Source organism: Mesitornis unicolor, unplaced genomic scaffold (assembly GCF_000695765.1).
Source record: "Mesitornis unicolor isolate BGI_N332 unplaced genomic scaffold, ASM69576v1 scaffold1145, whole genome shotgun sequence".
NCBI lineage: Eukaryota > Metazoa > Chordata > Aves > Mesitornithiformes > Mesitornithidae > Mesitornis > Mesitornis unicolor.
The window spans coordinates 5,840-28,080 of record NW_010187271.1 but is presented as its reverse complement, the minus strand read 5'-3'; the positions used below and the strand labels follow the sequence as shown (position 1 = coordinate 28,080).

General features: G+C 52.6%; 2 protein-coding genes across 2 annotated transcripts; one reads left to right on the top strand and one right to left on the bottom strand.

Annotated features, from left to right (window-relative positions):
* Positions 1-353: 353 nt before the first annotated feature.
* On the top strand, positions 354-8,787 carry DKC1 (dyskeratosis congenita 1, dyskerin; the record flags this gene model as incomplete). Its single annotated transcript, XM_010185371.1, has 11 exons — positions 354-538; positions 1,042-1,106; positions 1,674-1,800; positions 2,168-2,298; positions 3,228-3,371; positions 3,821-3,941; positions 5,231-5,349; positions 6,282-6,385; positions 6,719-6,785; positions 7,999-8,157; positions 8,641-8,787. Coding segments are annotated over 11 exons (1,291 nt in total), but the record flags the coding sequence as incomplete, so codon positions are not given.
* Positions 8,788-11,456: 2,669 nt separating this feature from the next.
* Positions 11,457-21,473, bottom strand: MPP1 (membrane protein, palmitoylated 1, 55kDa). Its single transcript, XM_010185370.1, has 11 exons — positions 21,328-21,473; positions 20,908-20,986; positions 19,840-19,925; positions 18,882-18,950; positions 15,886-16,082; positions 15,642-15,751; positions 14,788-14,868; positions 14,129-14,209; positions 13,765-13,967; positions 13,394-13,468; positions 11,457-11,824 (listed from the first exon to the last, which is right to left on the bottom strand). The coding sequence occupies exons 1-11, from the start codon at positions 21,445-21,447 to the stop codon at positions 11,648-11,650; spliced, it is 1,278 nt and encodes a 425-aa protein (XP_010183672.1). The 5' UTR covers positions 21,448-21,473; the 3' UTR covers positions 11,457-11,647.
* Between the last annotated feature and the right edge of the window lie 768 nt (positions 21,474-22,241).

Sequence of the window (22,241 nt, the reverse complement as noted above, 5' to 3'; positions counted from 1 at the left end):
CCAATCCCTAACGTTCTGTGATTCTGTGCATGGACCCTTGAGGAATTTTCTGGGGTGTTATGGAAGGTCCTCTGCCCTGCTGGGAGTTTGTTTGCAGCATTTGATTGGGTTTAAGTGCAGGGTAGTAGTGAACAGCCTGGGGAGAAGAGAATTGTTTGACTGTGGGATGTATCGCTTGCTGTGCACAGAGCCACTTGGTGTGCTCGCTGAGAGCAGCTGTGAGGCTCATCACTTATTTGGCTGTAGAGAAATAACATTTTTTTGCAGCTACGACAAATGTGGTCAAAGTTGTTGTGCTTTTGTTGTGTTTGCCCTGATGCTTAGCTCCTGCTCTCCATCATCTTGCTCTACAGATCTGGCTTTATTAACCTTGACAAACCTTCCAATCCATCTTCCCATGAGGTGGTTGCATGGATCCGACGTATCCTTCGAGTAGAGAAGACTGGACACAGTGGCACTCTGGATCCTAAGGTGACCGGGTGCCTCATTGTGTGCATTGAGAGGGCAACACGACTGGTCAAATCTCAGCAGAGCGCAGGTATGTGTATTGCCTAGGACCATGTACAGTCTCAGTGACTGGGGAGGTGTGGAGTTGTCTCCAGAAGGAGACAAAACGGAGATTTCCAGTCTTTCACAGGGCTTGGTCATCAGTGTCTTGAGTTTAAAGGTTGCTTGTCTGTCTTGATCCAAGCCAGTGAGGGTGCATCAGTGCTGTTACAAGGTTTTTTTGGTTGCTTCTCTGGGGCCTGTGCTGTTTTAAAGTCAGCAAAAACTCTTCTGACAGACTGGTTTCACGTAGTAACTGAACTTATGGCCTCAGCCTGTACCAGTCCAGTGAAGTAAAACCTAGCGAAGAAATAAATGTAGCTTAGATTGATTTTGTTAGAAGAATAACCAACTCCACAGTAAACAGTGCTTCCTAGGAGAGGTGGTTGTGAAAATTTCAAGGCTCTGTGGATACGTGGCTGTAAAGCAGTACGGACCTTGAGGTCAACATTAAATGCAAGTGGCCACTCCTGACTGCTCTTGTCGTTCTTTCAGGCAAAGAGTATGTGGGAATTGTTCGGCTGCACAATGCAATTGAGAGTGAGGCTCAGCTTGCCAGGGTAAGTTTCAGCATGCCCTTAGCCATGCTGGTACTTTACATGCTGTGTTCAGTATTGGTGGGAGACAAAGAGGATAGAAGCAGAGCTCGGGTGCGTGCTGTGTGTGAAGTGATGACGATGTTTATCCATTCTCTGAGTGCAGTGGTGCTGCACTCCTGCAGCACCCCGATTCCTGTTCTAGGGTCTGGGTGCTGTGCAGCCTCCAGAGGCCCTCCAGTCTCCCAGTGTCCTCCTGGGGGCTGCTGTGGTGTGTGGCTGGCTGCCTGCAGGAGTGAAGTGGTGCTGGCAGGGTTGGAGCCCCTCTTGGGAGGCTCCATCCTCACTGAGATGAGGGATGATGTCTGATCACATACTATCACCTGATAAAAAGTCTGAGCTGTGCTCACTGGGAGCTGGGGTAGCATTATGACCACACCACTGGTTCAAACTGTCTTTATTAAATGTGGCAACACCAAATGAACCTTATAGTTTCTGACTTCTGTAAGTGGTCATAGTTGCTGGAGACCCCAAGGTGCCCCATGTTCATGCACAGGTGTGAAGTGTTACTACTTCTGCTTTTACCTTCAGGCAATAGAAACTCTGACAGGCGCACTGTTTCAGCGACCACCCGTCATTGCTGCTGTCAAACGACAACTAAGAGTCAGAACCATCTATGAGAGCAAACTGGTGGAGTATGATCCTGAGAGAAGATTAGGTAAAATGGGGCTTTCCTGCCTTCTTCCTATTAAGCTGAGAGCTGTTATTTCCTGTGAAATGGGCTTCTTCCTATTGTTAGTAGATGTCTTAAGATATAAATCCTCAGCACCATCAAGGATAACTGCTTCGTGCATTATTTTGTTGTGCTGAGAAGCAAATCCTATCTATTTTTTTTGTACTGCTGTGTCCTTTGAAGAGCCAAATGATGTCAATTAGATGGCATTAGCACTCAGTGCAAAGATGACCTTCATCTATCACCCCAGGCTGATGGCTCTGCGAAGGGTTGGGCCCACAGCTTCTCTTGGAGATGTGGTTCATTTCTGGATATGTATTTAAATACTCTTCTGCCCTGTCCTACATTTCAGGTATCTTCTGGGTGAGCTGTGAAGCAGGCACATACATCCGAACGCTCTGTGTTCACCTTGGTTTGCTGCTCGGTGTGGGGGGCCAGATGCAGGAGCTCCGCAGAGTACGCTCAGGCATCCTGGGAGAGGAGGTAGAGTGGAAACTCTATAACCAGCAAATCTGAAATTGTCAGATTTGCAAGAGTTCCTTGGAACCGCATTAGTTTTACAGTGTTAGGAGAAGGTGGCTGGAAGGAGTTCTGTGAATAGCCTTGAAAATGTGGGAGCTCTTGTCATAGGCAGCCTGTAACCAAGGTGTTGAGTTCAGTTCAGGGTGTTTTCCCTGTTCTGGTAATTAAACTTTGGGACAGTGAGTGACTGGGAAGTGCACCATGGTGACTGAAAGTTTGTTTTAGGCCACCTGTGTTTCTCAGCCTACAAACCACATGTGTGCCACGAGTTCAGGCATGTGAGCAATCTGCTTAGCCATCTGTGACCGCTTGATGTCAGGGTACCATGCAGGGAATGTGCTTCATCGAAATGAGCCTGGGAGATGCAGTCTTGTGTGGTCTTTAAACAGTCATTTCAGTCAGGTCGTAGCTGTATCCTGCTGCTTGTCTGAACTCCACAACTAACTTCTTTCCTTGCGTTGTGGTTTAACCCCAGCCAGCAATTAAGCACCACGCAGCTCACCTCCCCTACCCCACCCCACTGCAGGATGGGGGAGAGAATCAGAAGAAAAAGATAAGAAAGCTCATAGGTTGAGATAATAACAGTTCAGTGATTGGAATTTAATAACAAACACAATAATAATTACTAATAATAATCATAAATTGTAGTAATAAGACAAGGAAAAAGTAAAAGATAATAAAAACAAGTGAGCAACTGCTCACCACTTGCTGACTGATACCCAGCCAGTCCTCAGGCAGTGATCACACCCCCTGGCCAGTTGCCCTCCCCTTATATACTAAGCATGATGTCTTTATGGCGTGGAATATCTCTTGGGTCAGTTTGGGTCAGCTGTCCTGGCTGTGTCTCCTCTCAGCTTCTTTTAAAGTTAAGAGGGCTTGTGTCTTTGCAGGACAACATAGTGACTCTGCATGATGTGCTGGATGCGCAGTGGCAGTACGACAACAACAAGGATGACAGCTACCTGCGAAGAGTTATCCTGCCACTGGAGAAACTGCTGACTTCGCACAAGCGAATAGTTGTGAAAGACAGTGCGGTGAGTTCCTGAGATGGTGCCAGTTGGCAGCCAGAGACTGCAAAGTGTCCTCCTGACTTGTACAGCTAATATAATAAATGAGGGATCAGGATCTGCTGTCCTGATTGTGAGCCATGTAGGACCTAGTATGGGCCACTGCCAGATCAGCAGTGAGATGCAAGAGCCAAGAACAGAGTGGCAGAGAAGCTGCTCTTCTCACTTCAGGAGGATGCTGACAGTTATAAGAGATCTGCCTTACATGTTTGTTGTGATAGGTGCTTTGCTTTGCTGGCTTTTTTCAAAGCCCTGAAGTTTTATATAGTGTCCAATAAGAAGTAGTTATGTGGGACTGTTATTGCTGGGGCAGTAATGGCAAAGGAAAGCCAAAGTATTAGAGGCACTTCTTGCCTTGTTTTTATTCTCTAATAGCTTCTATAAGGTTTATATCTGCCTGTTCCCTGTGTTTTTAGGTTAATGCCATTTGCTATGGAGCCAAGATCATGCTGCCTGGTGTCCTGAGGTATGAAGATGGTATTGAGCTTAATCAGGAGATTGTTGTCATCACTACGAAAGGAGAAGCTATTTGCCTAGGTATGACACTCCTTGTGCCCAACTAACTGCAGAAATAACACTGTGCTTCAGTGAATGCACAACAAGTGAGTCCCCATGGGCAGAAGGTTTAAATAGTGCTTCCTGATGGGGACTGGGGGTTAGCAAGGCCCAAGGCAGCTAGTGTTAGACAGGATGTTAAGAAACAGAGGCTTCATCAGTCCTTGGCAAGGTCTGAAGAGTTCCTCAGCCTGTTTTCAGCTGCGTGATGCTCAGGTGTGCTCTGTGTGTGAGGTGATGATGAAGTTTATCCATTCTCTGAGTGCAGTGGTGCTGCACTCCTGCAGCACCCCGATTCCTGTTCTAGGGTCTGGGTGCTGTGCAGCCTCCAGAGGCCCTCCAGTCTCCCAGTGTCCTCCTGGGGGCTGCTGTGGTGTGTGGCTGGCTGCCTGCAGGAGTGAAGTGGTGCTGGCAGGGTTGGAGCCCCTCTTGGGAGGCTCCATCCTCACTGAGATGAGGGATGATGTCTGATCACATACTACTGCCTGCACATCACGTTTCCTGAGCAGATCAGTGTAACAGGAATGGAGCAACTCCCAGCTTCTATGACTCAAAGGAGTGACTTAAAAGGGTGCTTTGTTCTAACCAGCATCTTCAAAGAATCTGTGTAGCTGGCAGGTGCTAGCACACTGTACAGATGGTCTGTCATGGTGCTCGGTGCTACACAGCCTCATGCTCCATCCATACCTATGGGACCTGAAGAGCCTTGGAGGTGTAAAATAGCCAAGCTGTCCCACCGTGTTTGTACTGCCTGCACTCTGGTCATCTTGGGGACTTGGCAAGAAAAACGTGATTTATTGGTAGGATTGGTCTCTAGTTTGGCTTGATGAGGTTTTGTGAGCTGACAAAGGAGCTGCACTGCACCTTTCTGTAGTGACATGGTTTCTTCAGCTGCCTGGAAGTGTTCCAGCAGCTGCTCACAAAGCTTTTCCCCATGCTGTGGTGGTGAGGGTGCTGCTCTGGGAAATGGTTGGTCTTACTGTGGTCACTGACCCAGAACTGGTCTTCTGGTGTAAGCCAGAGAGGCCTGTGCTTATGGTGTGGTTAATCCATGACTGATGTGGTTGCTGCCTTTGAGTGGTGCAGCTCTCTGAAGGGTTTGTTACTCCAGAACTTAGCTTCATTGAGGTTTTGTGGTGAAATGGCACTGGTGGGGAGTGTTGCCCCTCTTTGTGCTGACAGAGGGGAGAACAGGCTGAGTGCATGAGGTTCTTGTGCTGCTGTCCCAGTTCTGCCATTAAAGAATTAATGAACTCTCCCTGCTTCTGCAGCCATTGCCTTGATGACCACAGCAGTCATTTCTACCTGCGACCACGGCATTGTGGCGAAGATCAAGAGAGTGATCATGGAGAGAGACACGTATCCCCGCAAATGGGGTCTCGGTCCCAAGGTGAGTGGTGGGGGGGTACGCTCAGTCCCAGGGTGGCAGTGGGAGCCCAGGTGTTGGGATGTGGGCCTCTGGGCCCCTCGGGCACAGCTGCACCAGTGCTTTCCTCTGGTAAAGAGCCAAATGATGCGAAGTGGATGGCATTAGCACTCTGTGCAAAGATGACCTTCATCTATCACCCCATACTGATGGCTCTGGACGGGCTGGGCAAGGAGCTGCTTTCCTTTCTGGTGCAACAATCACTGTGCCATAATGCAGACTGTCTTGTGAGACACTAAATTGTGTCTGAAGGACAGGAGCAGTTGGAGCACCTGTTCAGTTCATCTCCTATCTCAAGCATGTGATAGCCATGGAAATCAGCAGGGCAGCAGTGATAGCCTAACTGCAGCCAGACTGGTGTTTCACTGGGGCGAGTGATGCAGCTCAAACTTAAAACTCAGTATCAAATTGCTATGACTTACTCAATTCCTGTCGTTCAGGTGAAATGGAGAAAGTTGTGGGGTGCTTGCACATCTGTCTCATAGTAAAAGTGAGGCAATGTGGGCCAGTTCAGGCGTCTTAGAGTCTTTAGCAAAGCCTTGCATTTGCAGCTCAAGTGGTTCAGCTGAAATGCAGCAGGTCATTAAGCTCAAGATACCCAGTCGCAGATCTGAGCTCCATGATGTGCAGAGTCATTCTGCTGCTGATACTTCCCCCCAGAATTGGACCTTTTTTACCAGTAAAGATGCCTCCTGTCTGAGATTTGTAGGCTGCTGTGCAGGGGATGTTTTGTGTGATTCGTTAGAAGGTCTTTGGAGAAGTGTTAACTCAGTAATGCTGTCTTTGTTGACTTGGCTTGTTCCTGGATTACCTCCTCTTTGTCCAAGTTGCTGAAACCCCATGGGGGATTTCTCCTCCCTGGAGCTGCAGTCTGACTTGTTGCATGTTGCTCTCAGGCCAGTAAGAAGAGGATGATGATCCAGAAGGGTCTGCTGGACAAGCATGGAAAGCCCAATGAGAGCACACCGGATTCCTGGAAGAAGGAGTATGTGGATTACAGGTGGGTGTGGGGTGTGTGGTTCCCGCGGTGGCATTTCTTGCAGTCCCAGGGAATATGCTGCTGGTGCACAGCACTGGAGGGAAAGGCCTTGAGCAGACAGTTATCCCTTTCTAGCCTGTGCTTGTGGTTTTAGAGGGAGTCAGTCTGCTAAATTAAATGGGGGAGGCCTTGCTGTTGCCCAGCCCAGCTGGTCCTGGTGCAGGCTGCAGGTCTTCCCCACACCAGTCTCCTCACCCAGTGCCTGGTGTGGGTTATGGAGGTCATTGTGAGGGGAGCAGAGCTTTGTGCTTGTGCAGCGGCTCTCCTGCTCAGCCTGGGCATCTTCTCTTTCAGGGATGCTTCCAAGAAAGTGGCAGCTACTGTTCCCCAAGCTGTTTCAGAGCTGGAGAAGCCTCAAAAAGTGAGTATCGTTAGTGCTCTCTGGATGTAAGGTTGTTTGGGCACTTACAAAGAGTGGATACATGCCGGTTCCTTTAGTCAGTCGGTATCAGGCTGCTTTGGTTGGTTGGTTTACCGGAGAAGGTGTTCTGTATTTTGGGAGTCTGGTGCCCCGAAGTATTTTGTGGTTGCATGGCCCGTGAGCTAGCTTAGCTGTAGGATGACCCAGGGCTTTACCCCAGGTGTTTGTCTCTGGGATGCTGTCCTTAGGGTGCAAGTCTGATAGCACAGTGTGACAATGAGGAGCTCTGACTTGTGGCATACATGCTGCAGCATTCAAGGAAATATGTTGTATGGAGCCACAATAGAGGTTTGTTGTGCCAGAGAACCTTTCTGGAAACTACAGACAGTGACAGAAACGTGCATGCAAGAGTTGCTGTTGTGATTTAACCAGGCAGGCAGCTAAACACCACACAGCTGCTTGCTCACTCACTCCCTACCTGGTGGAGTGAGGGAGAGAATCAAAGGAGAAAGGTCAGAAGACTTGTAGGTTGAGACAGGAACAGTTTAATGATTGAAATAAACTAAACTTAATAATAGGAACAACAATAATGCAGAAAGTGTGTATATGAGCCTGTGGCTCATATAGTAGTCATGGGCTGTGTGCTCCCAACAGTGAATGTTAGATAATAAACACTGCAAGTGCAACAGCTTCAGCAAAAATGTGATTGTTATGTTGAACAGGGAAGCATCAACTTTGTTCCCATTGACTCGAGTGCTGCAGTCTTCTCAAAAATGCAGCTTTCCTGAATGGGAAATTTGAATCTATGATTCCATCCCAGGGAAACCAGGAGAGTTGCAACTGAAGTTCCCTAAGTCAGGGCTTGTGCCGTGATCTAAGGATCTAAGTCAGGGCTTGTGCATGCACTTGGAAAGGCGCAGTATTGTTTCAAACTCTAGAGCTTTTGGGGTTCAGGAAGCACTGAGAAATATGGGGTGCAATTCTGGCAGAAGCAAATCCTAGATAGCATATGCTGGAGGGTACCACTGTAGGCTACCCCCCCACTCAAAGCATTGCTAACTGTGAAGTTTGATTGAATCAGGCAAAATAGTTGCAACGGGCATGCACCAAAGTTTGATTGAATCAGGCAAAATAGTTGCAATGGGCATGCACTGGTTTTCCCATCACTTGAGCTCCTTTGGAAGATGGTGTGCGTGATGTGTTCCCCTAACAGAGGAAGCGACAGTCAGAGAGTGAAAGCGAGGAGGCTGTGAGCCCACCATCCCCTGCCACTCTACCACCAGAGGAACTGAGCAAAAAGGAAAAGAAAAAGAAGAAGAAAGAGAAGAAGGCCAAAGAAGCAGCTGAGAGTGGAGGAGAGCAAATAGAAGCGGTATGTAACAGGGTGCTGCTGTGGTACGGTCCAAGCGTGGGAGAGATTGCTGTCTTTCCTTAATACCTCCGGGATAAATGCATCAGCATCCTGCTGCACATGTCCCCAAAGTGCCAGGCTCCCCACAGGCAGAGAAGGTGTGCATTTGTAGACTGAACTGGTTGAGGGTGGTGGGAGATCAGGCAGGTGAGGCTTGTGGGGATGGATCTGCAGTGGGGCAGGGATGGGGTGAGCAGCCCTCTGTGCCCTGGAGTGGTTTGTGGGTGCATGTTCCTGCCAGGCCACCTCTCTGCTCTGTAACAGGCCTGGGTGGGAGGACAGTGTCTGGCACAGAGCTGGCAGTCTGTGTGTTTAAATGATCGTGAGGGAGGTTTGTGGCCATGGAGAAGCCTGCACTGTGTCTGGAGTGGGGCTGTTCCTCCTGAAATGGGTGGTGGGAGATTCCTTTTTGATTCCTTCCTGACCTCTCCAACCTCTTCACAGACCAGTGAGACCAGCACCAAGAAGAAGAAGAAGAAGAAACAAAAGGAGGTAGAAGAGAGCTCAGAGTAAGCGACTGGATCTGTCCAAAGCAGGCAACCTCCTCAGTAGGGAGGGAGGGAGTCTGAGGCCTTGAGGAAAAGAGGACTGGCTGCATGGCAGAGGGGCCAGCAGGTTCCAAGATCCTTTTCTACTGTGTGCAGATCCCTCTCTACCTGAGCACTGGTGCATTTGCCCAGGATATGCCCTGCTCATGTACCCCTCCTCATCCTGTTTTAAGGGTTGGCAGAGGAGTGGGGTGCCTGACTGCCCCTGCACTGGATTGCTCTCTAAAGCTGAACACCGTGATGCCAATAGAAGAGGTCTCTTGGGGAAGCTGTAGCTCCTGGTTCTTATTTGGTGTCTCTGTTTTCACCTTGAGTGGGAGGAATAACGGTTCTCCCCCTCTTGTCCTGTGTCTTTCTTCCTTTTCTTCCAAGTTTGAAGTTGCTACCTGACAGTCTCAGAATGTATTGGTGTCTGGAGGACTGGCTTTGTCATGGCCCGTCTGAAAGGGTTTGGATGGGGACAGTCTGGTTTGAAGGAGTCTGGTTTGTTTTAACTGACTGGGTGCTTGGCTTGACCCTCAGCTAGATGAGATCAAATGGACCATGCAGATGTTCTTCAGTACTTTTTGAAACTTTGTCATAAAAGGATTAGAACATTAAGTTCCTGCTTTTTGCTTTATAGAGCAGGGACCTGCTTGTTGGCTGGTCCCCAGACCCAGTGCCCCAGTGACCTTGTCAGTGTTTACCTCTTGCTGGCTCTGTGCTCTCCTCTACACTGTTGTTGGGATGGGACTGCAGTGCTTTCAGTTGCCTTCCCTAGTTTTGATACTGAATGTGCTCTGAAGACTTGAAGTGGGGATGCTGCTGGCGAGCAGAAGCAAAGTGACCAGAAGGCAGCTAGCCAGGATGCTTTTCTAAAGGGCTTTTGGGACCAGGGTCCTCAAGAGGAAAAGTTTGGCCAGAGGCAGCTCTGTAAGGGGCACCGGGTGTGGGGCTTGAGTGGTTTCAGAAAGATTTGTCCTAATTTTCTTATCTGGGGTGTCCCACTGGGGGTGGGAGGTCTTTCTTCTGTCACAGAGGTAGTGCTGAGCCAGGATTTCATCCCCTTTTAATGGGGAAGGATCCGGGCTGCTTTGTTCTGAGCTTCATCCTTGCAGTGATTCTGTAACGTTTGTCTTGGCCCCATGCTCTGCTTCTATCTTAACTGGCTTTTCTCCCCTCCAGTGCTAGAGATACACAGGCAGTGGGGCCAGCAGCTGGTGGCTTTCAGAACCTGAGCAGGAAAAAAAAAGCCCATTTTTATTTACTCTGTTTACAAAAAAATAAAAGCCCTATTTTTGAACAGGTGATTTTCTTGCTCATCTGGCTCCTATAAAAGGTCAGTGGTCTGTTCATGGGGAGGGGAGGTAGCTTAACACACGCACGTGCTGCAGCTGGGCAGGGAAATGACTGTCCCTTGTGCCCAGCATTTGTGCTGCTCTCCTGAAGAGGCTGCTGATGCAGAGAAGTGGTCATGTTGATGTGGACATCACTCGGGGGTCTTTACTGCTGGTCAAGACTTCTCAAGTGCTTACAGCCCACCCTCCACGTTGGTAAAATCACTGGGATATGTGCCTGGGAGCCAGGTGTTTTCTTCCCTCCTTTGCCATTCCTGCCGTTGCTGGAGTTGAGCTACTGGAGAGGTCTGACAGTGCCTCGGGGGACTGTTTGGCTCTGGCCTGCCTAACTTTGAGTGTGGCAGGGCCAGGGAGGTGGGAACAGGCTTTCAGCTGTAAGCAGGTGCTCAGCCTGAGGTAAAACACCAGTCATGGCAATGTTTCAGCACACATTTATTGCTGCTCATTGTTTCCCTGCAGTAGATCAGAACGAAGGTCCCTATTGCACATCAACAGATTTTATTTTTGGCATCCTTAAAAAAATTGCACAAGACCTCTTAACCCTCTTCCCCTTTCCCCTAGCTGACTGCTGAACACACAGATGAGATTTTCACCTAAATGATGGCTGTGGTTTGCCCAGGAGCCATGGTGATGCTTCCCGGACATGGTCATGGTGGGGCTTGTGTGTCAGTACGCTCCTGCAGGAGGAGGAAACCCTTTATGTGGGTGGCTTTTATGTTTGCATACAATGTGGAGTACACCCTAGACTCGGAAAAACATGCCTGGATGGTATTTGTAGAGACACTTTCTACTGCATGCAACAGATACATGTGGCTGGATCTGGTTGACCCATTGAACTGTCCCTCTGGGGTTTGGTCCATGGGGCTTCCTCAGCTGCTGCTGAGTTTCTCTGGCCAGGTGGTAACAATCCAAGCTGCACGGTGAGGATTTAAATACAGTGAGTTTTTACAGGTACAGTTGTACAGGGTGAACTGAAACTCCCAACCTCTGAACACAGGGTGAGACCTACCTGGGGGTGGTGTGCTGCACACCACCTTTCTCAAATCCATGTTGGCCTTTTTCTGCTCTTTCCCCTTCTTTTTTTAGGAGAAACTCTTAGGTGTAGGAGCTCTGGTGTGGTATGGGTGAAGCCTCCTAAACCGTGGGCTTCCTTGAAGGCTCGTGGACACCAGCCAGGCTTCTGAGGTGTTTGTGGCACAGTGTGTACTTCAGGGGGCATCAGCCTGGAGAGCCCCTGCTCTGCCACTTCCCCTGGGACTGATGCAGACATTGGCTGGGTGCTACAGCAGGATTGTGCCTTCCCTCGCCTGCTGAGGCAGGGAGCTGTGCTCTGAGCTAAAGGGTTACTGAGGGAGGTGGCCATCCCCTGGACAGCCCCTGTCCTGCGTTCCCCCAGGACAGGAGATCCAAAAACCCTGTGTGTGTCAACCAATGGAGATCATGTCCATGGAGCAGCAGAGGAAGGGAGCTGTGCTGGGCTGTGTGTGGATCAGGGGAGTTGAGGAGAAGGTGCCTCCCCAGGGCTGCAGGATGGTTGATGGGAAGCGGCTGGGGTCAGATGCCCTCTCAGTAGACCCAGGAGACAGGCACCCACTGTGGAGAGCTGCAGGCCTGCTCAAAGGCTTCTTGCAGCAGCTGGAGGCTCTCATCCACCCCGTTGTTGACCAGCGAGAGGTCAAAGTAGTGTGCGTATCGGCTCCGGATGCTCTCTGAATCCTTCCGGAGCTGCTCCAGAGCCTCTGACTGCAAGAAACAGGAGAGTGCTCAGGAGGAGAGGAATGTCACAGCCCACCCCAACAGGCAAACTCCCACCACCACCAAAACAAGTGGTTGCTAAGTATCAGGGCAGCTCTGCAGCTTGTCTGACAAGCCAGGAGTTGTGCCATCTCAGGGAGATTTGCTGGCCTTTTATGCAATGCTGGCAGCATTAGGTTGCATTTCTCTTTCAGAATGCTTTGTGGCAGCTCCCTGGGAGGAGAAGCTTCACCAAGCAGCACGCTGCTCACTTGTATGCTCTGCAGCATAGCCAGCTCAAGGCCTAAGGCTGGTTTCAAGGTAGGATCCCTGCAGGGTGGTCCCTCCCCACTGGCTTTTGACCAGAACAGCACTGGCTGGCAGAGCTGTACCAGCTTCCCTCTACTGGTTTTGGCTGGGCTAGGGTTAAATTTCTTCACTGTGAAAGCAGAGCTGCCTGGCTTATTTAGCAGAGGCATCCCAGGAGTGTGTCCCTGCAGGCAGCTGTGCCCTTGACAGCAGAGCCCAGACTGATTTCCACACTGATCTCCATGTATCTCCCTACCAGAGATAGCTCTCTGCTTTTGTCTCCAGAGAGGGATGAGCCTGGGGTGCTGTGCTCACTGCACCTCTGCTGTGTCTCCAGGTTTTTTTTGGGGGGGTGGAAGAGGGGAGAGCAATGAAGAGTTTTCCTGGGTCTTGTGAGCTCTGCTGGTCACATTTTGGCTCTGCTACATCCCTCCTAGTGAGCAGTTACCTGAGCTGCGACAGCCAAGCTATATTTGGTGCCTGCACCAGCGGGGCTGGCCCTGCCCACTGCAGCAGGATTACAGCACAGTGGGTGATGGGGCATGGAGGGGGTGGCAGCAGCTCCCAAAAAGTGCCCTTTCTGCCTTGATGCTTTGCCCCTCTTTTCCTCCCCCAGCCTCCTGCATCTGGCTTTGCAATCCTCTGTAGGTTAACATGCCTCCAAATGCATAAATATCCCTGCAAACTATCTATCTTAAGCTTTACAACCCCCAGATAGGTTGGGAGAGGTGGCCTTGGCTGGCCATGAGTCCAGGAGGGGCACAGCTGTGAGTTTCCCCCCCTCTCTGTGGCAGTGCTTGGTGCTGCATGAGTTAACTGTGGCATTAGTGCTGCATTCATCCTAATTTTGGAAGGATGAGCATCTTAATGAGGCAAAGAATGAAAGGAGCTGCTGTTTGCATGTCCTATTTGCATAGCTGATAGCAGGATAAATGTTCCTGCTCTGCTGCAGCTGGAGAGTGCCGGGGGTGCTGGGCTGTGCACCCCACTGTTAGTGGCTGATTGTGCTGCAGGCACGGTGGTTGCTGGGGGTGTCAATTTGGGAAAGAGCCTACAGCTGTAGAAGACACCAGCTCCCAGATCACCAGTTCCTGTTTCTCAGGCTTGTGCTGAGGAAGTTGCCCTGTTCTCCTGGACCACAAAAACCAATGCAGACAGGAAGAAGCTGCTGTGGAGCAGGGAGAGAGCCCTGGGGTGCTGGATCAGGCTTTTTGTGCCCCCCCTGTCCTCCCATTGTGGGCACGCAAGCCTCAGCACCCGGCCACCCACCTGCTCTGCCTTGTCTGTTGGGGCAATGAAGACTATGAATGGGGAGAGTTCAGCCGTGCGGACAATCTTCAGGGTCTGTGGAGAGAGGGGTGTAGTTAACCAGAGCATGGCTGCTGTCCCCCACTCCCCCCGCTGCCCCTAGGGCTGCGATGGTGCCTGTGTCGCAGTGGTGGGCTAAAGGGGCCATGGGCTCTCTGGGTGGACTCCTGTTGGGTGAAGCTGGGGCAGAGGTCCCAGCATGGCTTCCTCTGCCCCCCATGGCAGATGTAAGGGCACCCCCAGCCCTGCTCTGGGCTGGCTACTGGACACAGCTGCTACTTTGCAAAGTGGCACCCACATGTTTGGTGTCAGAGAGGTGAAAGGGTCCCTACCTGGGGCTCAATGTCCAAAATAGCGACTTTGTCTTGCTGGTGGATCTTGTGCACTGTTTCAAACTTGGTGCCAAACATGTTTCCCTGGTAGCTTCCAAACTCCAAGAACTCATTGGCTGAGATGTCCCGGGTCATCTCCTCAGTGGAGACAAAGTAGTAATCCTTCCCATCCACCTCATTCTTCTTCTGGGGGCGTGTGGTGTCTGGGGAGGGAGGAAGAGAGATGGTGAGTGCTGGCTGGGTGGTGGCCTCTGACATCAGGGGCTTGGTGGCACTGGAGGAACATCTCCCCCCCTTCCACCTGCTGTCAGAAGGGCCTGGCTCAACGGGATAAGAGGAAATGCAGCCTGAGCTGGGTACTTACATGGGGGTGGGTACATGAACTTCTCTGGACTGTTGCTGAGCAGAGCATTCTTGATGTGGCTACGGCCCACGCCGCTGGCCCCTGCAGAGAAGGGGAGATGGATGCTGAAGCTGGCTCAGAGAAGCCTGGCAGAAGATGCAAAGGCCCTTCCACAGCTCTCGGTCTGAGGAAAAGTGCAGAGCTCCTGAGGCCTTGCTCAGGATCTGCTTTATGAGCTGGTCCATGGTGTCTTCAAGGCCTGGAAAAGGCTCTCCCTGCCCTGGGCACACTCACTCCCAGCCCCAGCTGGAGAAGGGACCAGTGCCTGCTGCATGGCTAGCATGGCTGGGCTGCCCATGCCTGCAGAGCACCCACAGGATGGGAGCACTTGCTTTGGTGCAGCTGCGCAGACCTGAGCTGCTTTTAATAAAAATTATCCGTAAGGACACTTAGGAGCTGAAAACTCCTGACTTAACTCTACCTCAGCATCTCAGTGCAGGTGCCAGACCATATGCAATGCTGCATGGAGGCGGTCAGCCTGCTTGGTGACTGCTGCAGGCAAAGAAATGCTCCTCAGAGCTTACCAAGATTTGAAGGGCGATGCTGCCCCAGCACCTGACTCATCCTGTTTACCCCCCTGGGACCCACCACACATGGAAGACGCCTGGGGCAGGACCTACCGATGAGCACCAGAGTCTTCCTCTTGAAGGCAGGCAGCCTCACCACCTCCTCATACGAAACCACATCCAGCTGGTCAAAAACTGGAGCAGAGGAGAAACGAGACAGTGAGCAGTCAGAGCTGGCTCAGCAGCAGCAGGACTTCATGCACATCAGACTGAAGTCTCAGGCAAAATGGAAGGAGCTATGAGGACTGGGTTAGGACCTCATCCCTGTTTTGACTGCTCAGGGAAAAGGGCAGCGGCAAGCACATAAGGTGTGGAGGGGGTCCTGAGGAGCTGGACCAGCAGCCATGGCTGCTCTTGCTCAGTAAAACTGCTCTGGACAGTAGGAGCTGGGGGGCAGGCAGCAGGACACTACAGGGAGCTTGTTGCTGGGGGAGCCTTATTTATCTCACTGATTTACGGCCTTGTTTGTTGCTGGTTGGAGCTGCAGGCTGGGCTAGGAGCCAGCACGTCCTCAGGCACCCGCCTTTGCTGGCCCAGGGCATGCTTAGCATGGGGCGTTTGCAAGGGCAGCTGAGGGACAGGCTCCCTGCTCCAGCAGGAGATATCCTGGCAGCTGTGGGACGCAGTTTGGGTTCCTCCCTCATTGATGAGCAGCAGCAAGGCCACTGCCTGCCCTGTGTGAGGCAGCCCAGGCCATGTGCGCTACAGAGCTGCATGGGGACATGGCTGCGACCACCTGAGGGGTATGAGGACTCTGGAGAAGGGACTCAAAAAAGCTGATAGCTGTGGGGTATCCCAAGACCCCACTTCCAACACAGCTGGGCCGTTTGCTCCAACTCCCATGGAGGACAGACCTGCCCCTGCCCAGAGGCAGGAGGGATGGAGCCCACCACCCCGCTCACACTTACTTGAGCTGTGCTTGGCCAGGTATTTATCCTTGCACTTCTTCTTCTTCCCAAAAGGACTACAGCTCGGAGACTCGCTCTGAGTAGTGGACTGGGTGGCGCTCGCCACACGCCTGCCAAGACAGGAGGACACCACCATGGGCCAGCTGTCACCCCAAGCCCTGGGGCAGCAGTGGGATTGACACATGGTCACTGTTCCCACCTCCGCTCCCACATCCAGCCCTTCTAGCCAAATCCGGAGACCTACCACTCCTGCAGCTCCGGAGAAGGGATGAGTCCCGCCGACTCAGTGCAGGAGCCCTCCACCCGGCCCTGCCACCAGTTGCTGTCATCCTTGTTTATGATTTGAATCACGTCGCCAGTCTGAAACTTCAGCCCCGCTTCCTTGCAGGGGATCAGGTTGTCTTTCTTGGGGTCGTAGTCAAACTGTGCCCTCATGAACATCTGCAAAAGAGAAAGCAGACCAGAGTCATCATGGCCATGCAGGGCCGAACGTGGTTGTGTCCAGCTCCCAGCCCCACTTTGCATCCCCTGGCAGTGACTGAGGGAGGGATCCCAGCCCCATGAGGGCTGAGCGGGGAGAAAGGAGATGCACAAAGCCTTGGAGGAAGCTCTTGGGCATGGAGTTGCAGTGAGATGTGCTGGTGGGTGAGGGAGGGAGGAGGACGCCACCTTGGCGCTATTGGGAGCCAGTGAAACAGAAGGAAGCCCTGGGGACCAGGAAGGTGTGACAAAGTGGCCTTTCCCTGTTCCTTCTACCCACTCAGCTCTTTGGGAGGGACTCTACAGTGCCTGCCCTGCTGCCCTCCTTGGCCTCAATCCCCTCTGAAGCCAGAGGCAGCCGGGCACCCCTGGGCTCTTGCTGGTTCCGAGCATCTTTGCAAGGTCAGGAGAGAAATGGCGTATGGCTTCCATGCATGGACCGGTTTTCAAGGAAGATTGTTCAGGAAGAACAGACCATTGGAGAGAAACAGGATGGATGAGCATAACCAATCTCCAGGAGGAGAGCTACCACGCATGTGCACCCAGTGTTTTCTGCACTGCTGCTTGCTCTTGATGCCTGGATGAATGGTTTCTCATCTGAAACACTGCTGCAGCTGCAATTTGTCTCTGGCCAGCATAGCTGGCAAGATCAGGACCAGCTCAGGATGAGGGTGGGAGCAAAGCTAAGCTATGGTATGGAGGATGAGGAGTGAAAGACAGGGTTTAGGGAACAAGGCAATGGTGTGGCTGCACACAGACCTCACATTGCCCTTTTTTTGGTCCTGTGGGCCTGAGGCTGCTGGGAGACCCTTCTACAGGGGAAGCAGCACTATCAGACCCAGCCTCATGCTCACACTAATGCAGGATTCCCCTGAGCACAGCCCTACCAAGTTATTTATCCCCAATGCAGCATGTAGCAAGCAGGCACAGGAATTCACATGGGGCGATGCCTATGTCCTGTCCTCATATGCGATAGGCACGGCCTGAAAAGTCATCCTCCCTGGGTAGGGTAGACTGTGCTGTCCTTGTTTCACATTAAAACAATTCCCACAGTAAATCCTCCTTCAGCAGTGCTGCTGGGGACATAAGAGACAGTGGAACATGAACATGGTTCCCTTTCACTGCCGGGAAAGCAGAGCATCCATATGAGACATGAGATCTCTCACACTGGAAGCCAACACAAGTGGAATCTCCTTTCTGGATGAGGACTGATGCTTGCTTTGAAAGCACTCCCTGGCACCAGGTTATCAACACGAACACGTGAGGGATGCACAGCAAGCACTGCTCAGGCACCTGGAGCCCGGTCACTTTTGGAAAGACTCCCTTACACCAATTGGAAGTCACCATCAGACGGCTCCAGGCATCATGCACAACTGCAAAGGGCCAGCTCCAAATGGAAGCTCTGCCTGCTGCCAGTGCCCTCTCTGGGACTGGGAGCCCAGGTACTGAGCAGGCTCAAGCACCAGAAGCCCTGGTCTTTAAGGTCAAAAGGCTGCGGTTTGTGCCTGGGAACAGCATGGAGGTGATCTCGTGCTGCTCCTCATTAGGTTCCTCCTTAGCAGACCTGCCCCAAGAGACACTCAGTCGGCCTCAAAGTGGCAAAAAAGCCTCAAAGCAAGAGGGAAGACAACTGCTGCTGGGAAGGAATTGGTCCCTGTGTCTCTCTGAGCCCACGGCCAGCCTTGGGTGAGCCAGCAACCACGTCCTTTTCCTCAGAGGTAACTTTTCCCCTGGCACTGAGCTGGCCTGGCCGGTCAGACCCGGCTGGGTCAGGCCAGGGAGGGCAGATGGACAGCAGGGAAGGACAGACATGGGCCCATGTGTAATGAGCATACACCGCAAGGCTGGGTGAGCTGGAATGGGGACAGCATAGACTGAGCAAAAGACAGAGACGGTTTCCACTTGCCACCATGGTCAGAGTCTCCAGATAAGGAAGGAGGGTGAGATGGGCTCCCCAGCCCATCCCAGCACCATCCAGCCCTCACCCTCTGAGCTCTTCTCCCACTCACGCCTGTCCACCACAGTGGGGCTGTGCTGGGGCATCAGTATCCCAGCCACGACGCACTGAAATCTCCGCAGAGGAGCCAGCCCTCCCCACTATCCCGAGTATTTCAGCCACAGCAGGACTCCAAAGGCAAAGCCAGGCAGGCGTCAGGCACCCCCTGCCACCGCACATCACCCCCACCCTGGCAGTGGCAGCAGGTGCAAGGAGCTGCCTTCCTCTCCCCCACTGCTTTCCTTCCTCCCCCTCGCTGCTCCCCAGCGTGCTGGTGGCATCTGGACCCACATCACCCTCCTCGCAGCTGATGCACCGGGCATCAGTGACAACTGGGCGCAGCGAGAGCCTGGTGCTGCACCTGGAGGTGCTGCCGTGGCCTTGTGACGGGGACACAGCCCCGTGACGGGGACATGGCTCTAATGGCCACAGCTCTGAGGGTGGCAGGAAACTCTCTCATGCTTCCTGGTGTGCACCCACTGCCGCTTTCCCATCGCCAAACACTGCACACAAGGACCACTGCACATCCCAGGCCCACGTTCCTACACACACATCGGGTAAACGCATCCACACAGGGCCAAAACCTGCTTGTTCACTCGGGACAGGTCCTTTCATACTCCAGCAGCTCAGGCAAGGCAACTGGGCAGCCATTCCCTTGTCCTTCCCCTGGCTCAGCACAGCTCTCCCCAGCACTGTTGCCCCATGGTTTGCTCTGGTCCCACCTGTTCCCACAGCCATGCCCCTGCACAGGAGGCTGCACTTACCTGGAGAGCAGGGAGGCGGCTTTGTTGGTTGGGAATGACTTTTATTGAGACCATCCCCTGGGTTTCTTTCTAGTGAACAAAGGAAGGGGAGAAAGAAGAGTTGGAGGAGGTGGTGCCTGAAGGCAGCTCGACAGCAACAACCTGTGCAAGGAGCTCCTGGATGCTCCCAGTCTTGTTGTGATGCTGGGAGACACCCCAGCCTGGCCAGAAACAGCTCTGCTAAGAGCCGTGGCAGCACAGCTTGTCCCATCCCCACGGGGGTTACACCAACACCTCCACAAGGGGCTGGCTGTGAGCACTGCTGAGCTTCACCAGAATGGACATGGAGATCATCTGCAGCCTGGCTGCTCCAGTTAGGAGCTCCAGGTCCCCTCCATCTGTCCTGGTGACATTAGAGGCACAGCATCCCTTGCCTGCCACAGGTCAGATGTTGCCTTGTTCACAAGGCCTACATCGTCCCATGGGTACAACCACATTTGGAGGCTTGAAGGGGCCTTCTGGCCCAACTGCCCTTCTCAGGAGGTAGACTAAAGACAAACTCCTCCTTGGTCCCACTGTCTGGAGCACGGACATCCTGCCACCAGCTAGGAAAGGACCATGGCACCACAGCAGAGCTAGGCCTCCTGCTTAGGCTGCTGGAGGGTGTTCTCAGCACCACCACCACCTCTTTCTGGCCAGGTCCTACATGTGTGTCATGCCTCAGTGTGTGAACCCACGGCAAGTCAGAGAACCTGCCCAAAATTGTCTCTGGCAAGGGCCTGGCAGGATCACCATGACCTCACCAGCAGGAAAGTGGCACCAAGGTGACCTGCAGGAGTGGCTCAGGTCTGCAAAATCACACTGCTGCACACAGCTGCGTGTGGGCTCTGGTATCGAGGAGAGGGTGAGTGCTCAGCCAGCAGGCACATCTCAAAGGGGCCCTTCCCAGGAAACAGTCCTGCCCAACACAAATACCTACCAGCATCTTCTGCAGCTGGTCAACCGAGTGGTTGCTCACACTCTGCCCATTGATTTCTATGATTTCATCGCCCACATGAAGGGACCCTGCCAGCAATGGGAGAAACATGAAAATGCAGGACCAGACAAGAGCTGCTCACCAAACTCAAACTACACAGCTCCATCATCCTCCCAACCCCCTGGGCAACCTGTGGCGAGGACACCGCGGTGTCTGTGGCCTGTGGAGCCACACGTGTCACCTAACCATGTGGGACTAAAGCACAAGGGGAATGAATTCTTCCCCTCTGCCCAAATACACACACTTCATCCAGTCTGGAGGTCATCTGGTTGCTTTACACCGTGTGTCCTTCAGCGCTTTACACTGATCAAAGCACCTTTTTCAGAGTTATCCAACCCCAAGTACCTCACCTGAAGCCAAATGACAGCCTCCTTACAGGGCCCTTAACACAAGCATTCTTGATTTTGTGTGTTTTCAGTTTATATCCCAGACAGTTTACAGCCTCAGCTATACTGCTATAAATCAGGCTCCTGTAGCATTATTGGAACGGCTCCTGGGTTATTTTGGCTTCCCACTTGGAACCAAGGCTGGAAAAGGGCCTCTTCTAAGCACAGAACATCTCATTTCCATGCCCCCTTGGCAAGACTCAAAACCAGAAAATAGCACCTATTTATTTCTTTTGGCACCTTCTTATGGTCTGCAGAGCCAATCCACAGCAAGCCTGTCCCATCTGTGTACTTTAGGAATGGGAAGAGCTTCCCTCATCTCTGGGGTATGATCCATCTCTTGTTACAGTGACCCCACTACAAGGAGACACAAGGTCTCCGGTTCCTTTTTGAGAGAGCCCTTTCCCCAGTCCTCCATTTCTTCCCAAAGCCTCCAGCGTATTAACATGACAACCATGCAGAGAGACCAGCGAGTCCTGAGTTCCTGCCATATTCTTTGTGGAGGAACAGATGCCCACATCTCAAGGGAAAACCAGCAGTGCTCGGGGACTGGCTTATCTCTGCATGGAAAGAAACCAGCTGCAGACCTGCACCCCATACACTGCCTCTACGAGGGCCTCATTACCTTGTCTGTGAATCATGCCCCCGTGGAAGATCCTGGCCACCATGCAGCTCTGCTTGTCGTTGAGCTTCAGCGTGATTCCCTGGAAGACAGGAAAATCCATGACTGCTCGCCGAAGGGGAGCGCTCCCTCGCTCTCAGCCAAGTCCTCTGCAGGCCCACGTCCATGGTGAGCTGTGCAATGGCTGTGGGGGAGCCCCCTGCTTGGCCAGCCCAGCCTGCTGCAGCTCCTCTTGGCACAACCGTCACCACCCTGTGACAGGGCTCGCTCTGAGTCCCCAGGCAGGATCCAGCACCCTCTTCCCATGGCTGAGGTCTCCAGCGGTCTCCTGATTTCCCTGAGGCCGGCCCATTGGCACAGCTCTGCCTGCCCCGCCGTTCCCCCTGGGGTGCCACCAGGCTTTGGGATCTAAGCAGCGCTCACCATGGGCTCCTCCGTGACCTTCTCGAACTGGACGAGGCGAATCTTCCGCACCTCGCGGCCGTTGCTGTGCGAGGGACTGCCCAGAGTTGCTGAGCCATTGGTATAAATGTCTTCAGTCATGGCATTCGGGGGCTGAGTGACGGCCTGTCGGGGCAAAACAAAGACAGGGGTTTAGGGGCTCCACCTGAATGGGGCATGGGGGTGCCTGCTCCCCATTGTGGGGCTGAGCTGCTCCACTGTGTTAGGGTGCCTGGGGTGCAGGGGAAGGAGAGATCCACATGCTAGAGGAGAGGACAGGAAGAGCAAGAAAAGAGAAAGAGCATAAGAGCTTCACTCTTAAAGACACGGATGTGGGCTTGATCTGCCGTTTTCCAGCCTGGGAAACACAGGAGGTAAGAAAACTTTGGAGAAGCTACAGGTAGCAGAAGCCAAAAGAGTCCAGAGCTGATCATCTTCTGCAGCAATGAGTCCCAAATACTACTTGTGTGTTGCAGCACTGCTTGGCCCACCGCTGGCTTGTTGCGGAGCATAAAGCCCAGGACAGCTTCACTGAGTGAACAGAACAGTTTGGGACTCAGCCCTGAGAACTGCAGCCAGGCTCTGCTCTTGCTCAGTTTGTAAGTCCAACCTTTTCTCATCTATGCCAACACGCAGCTGACATGGTACAGAGCCACGTCCACATCTAGGCACTGTGATGATCAGGCAATGTGATCTCGAGCCAGTCCAAAATTCCCTCCCCAGCTTCCAGTTACAGGTCAGTTTGTGCTAGCCAGCACGGGGAAGCCAAGCAGGGGCTTTCAGCCATGTGGAAACCTCTGTTCTTTGTCTACAGCTGGCACCGGGGCAAGCGGAGGCTGCATGGGGTGCCAGGCAGAGACCTCCAAACCCACTCTGCCATGCAGCAGGGACACTGC

Excerpts from the sequence above, each read along its gene's own strand:
- MPP1 (XM_010185370.1), bottom strand. The coding sequence starts at position 21,447 with ATGACTGAAGACATTTATACCAATGGCTCAGCAACTCTGGGCAGTCCC. Across the intron at positions 18,951-19,839 it reads ACCAGCTGCAGAAGATGCTG|AAAGAAACCCAGGGGATGGT; the intron begins GTAGGTATTTGT and ends TTTGTTCACTAG. Across the intron at positions 14,869-15,641 it reads CCTGGCCAAGCACAGCTCAA|TTTTTGACCAGCTGGATGTG; the intron begins GTAAGTGTGAGC and ends CCTCTGCTCCAG.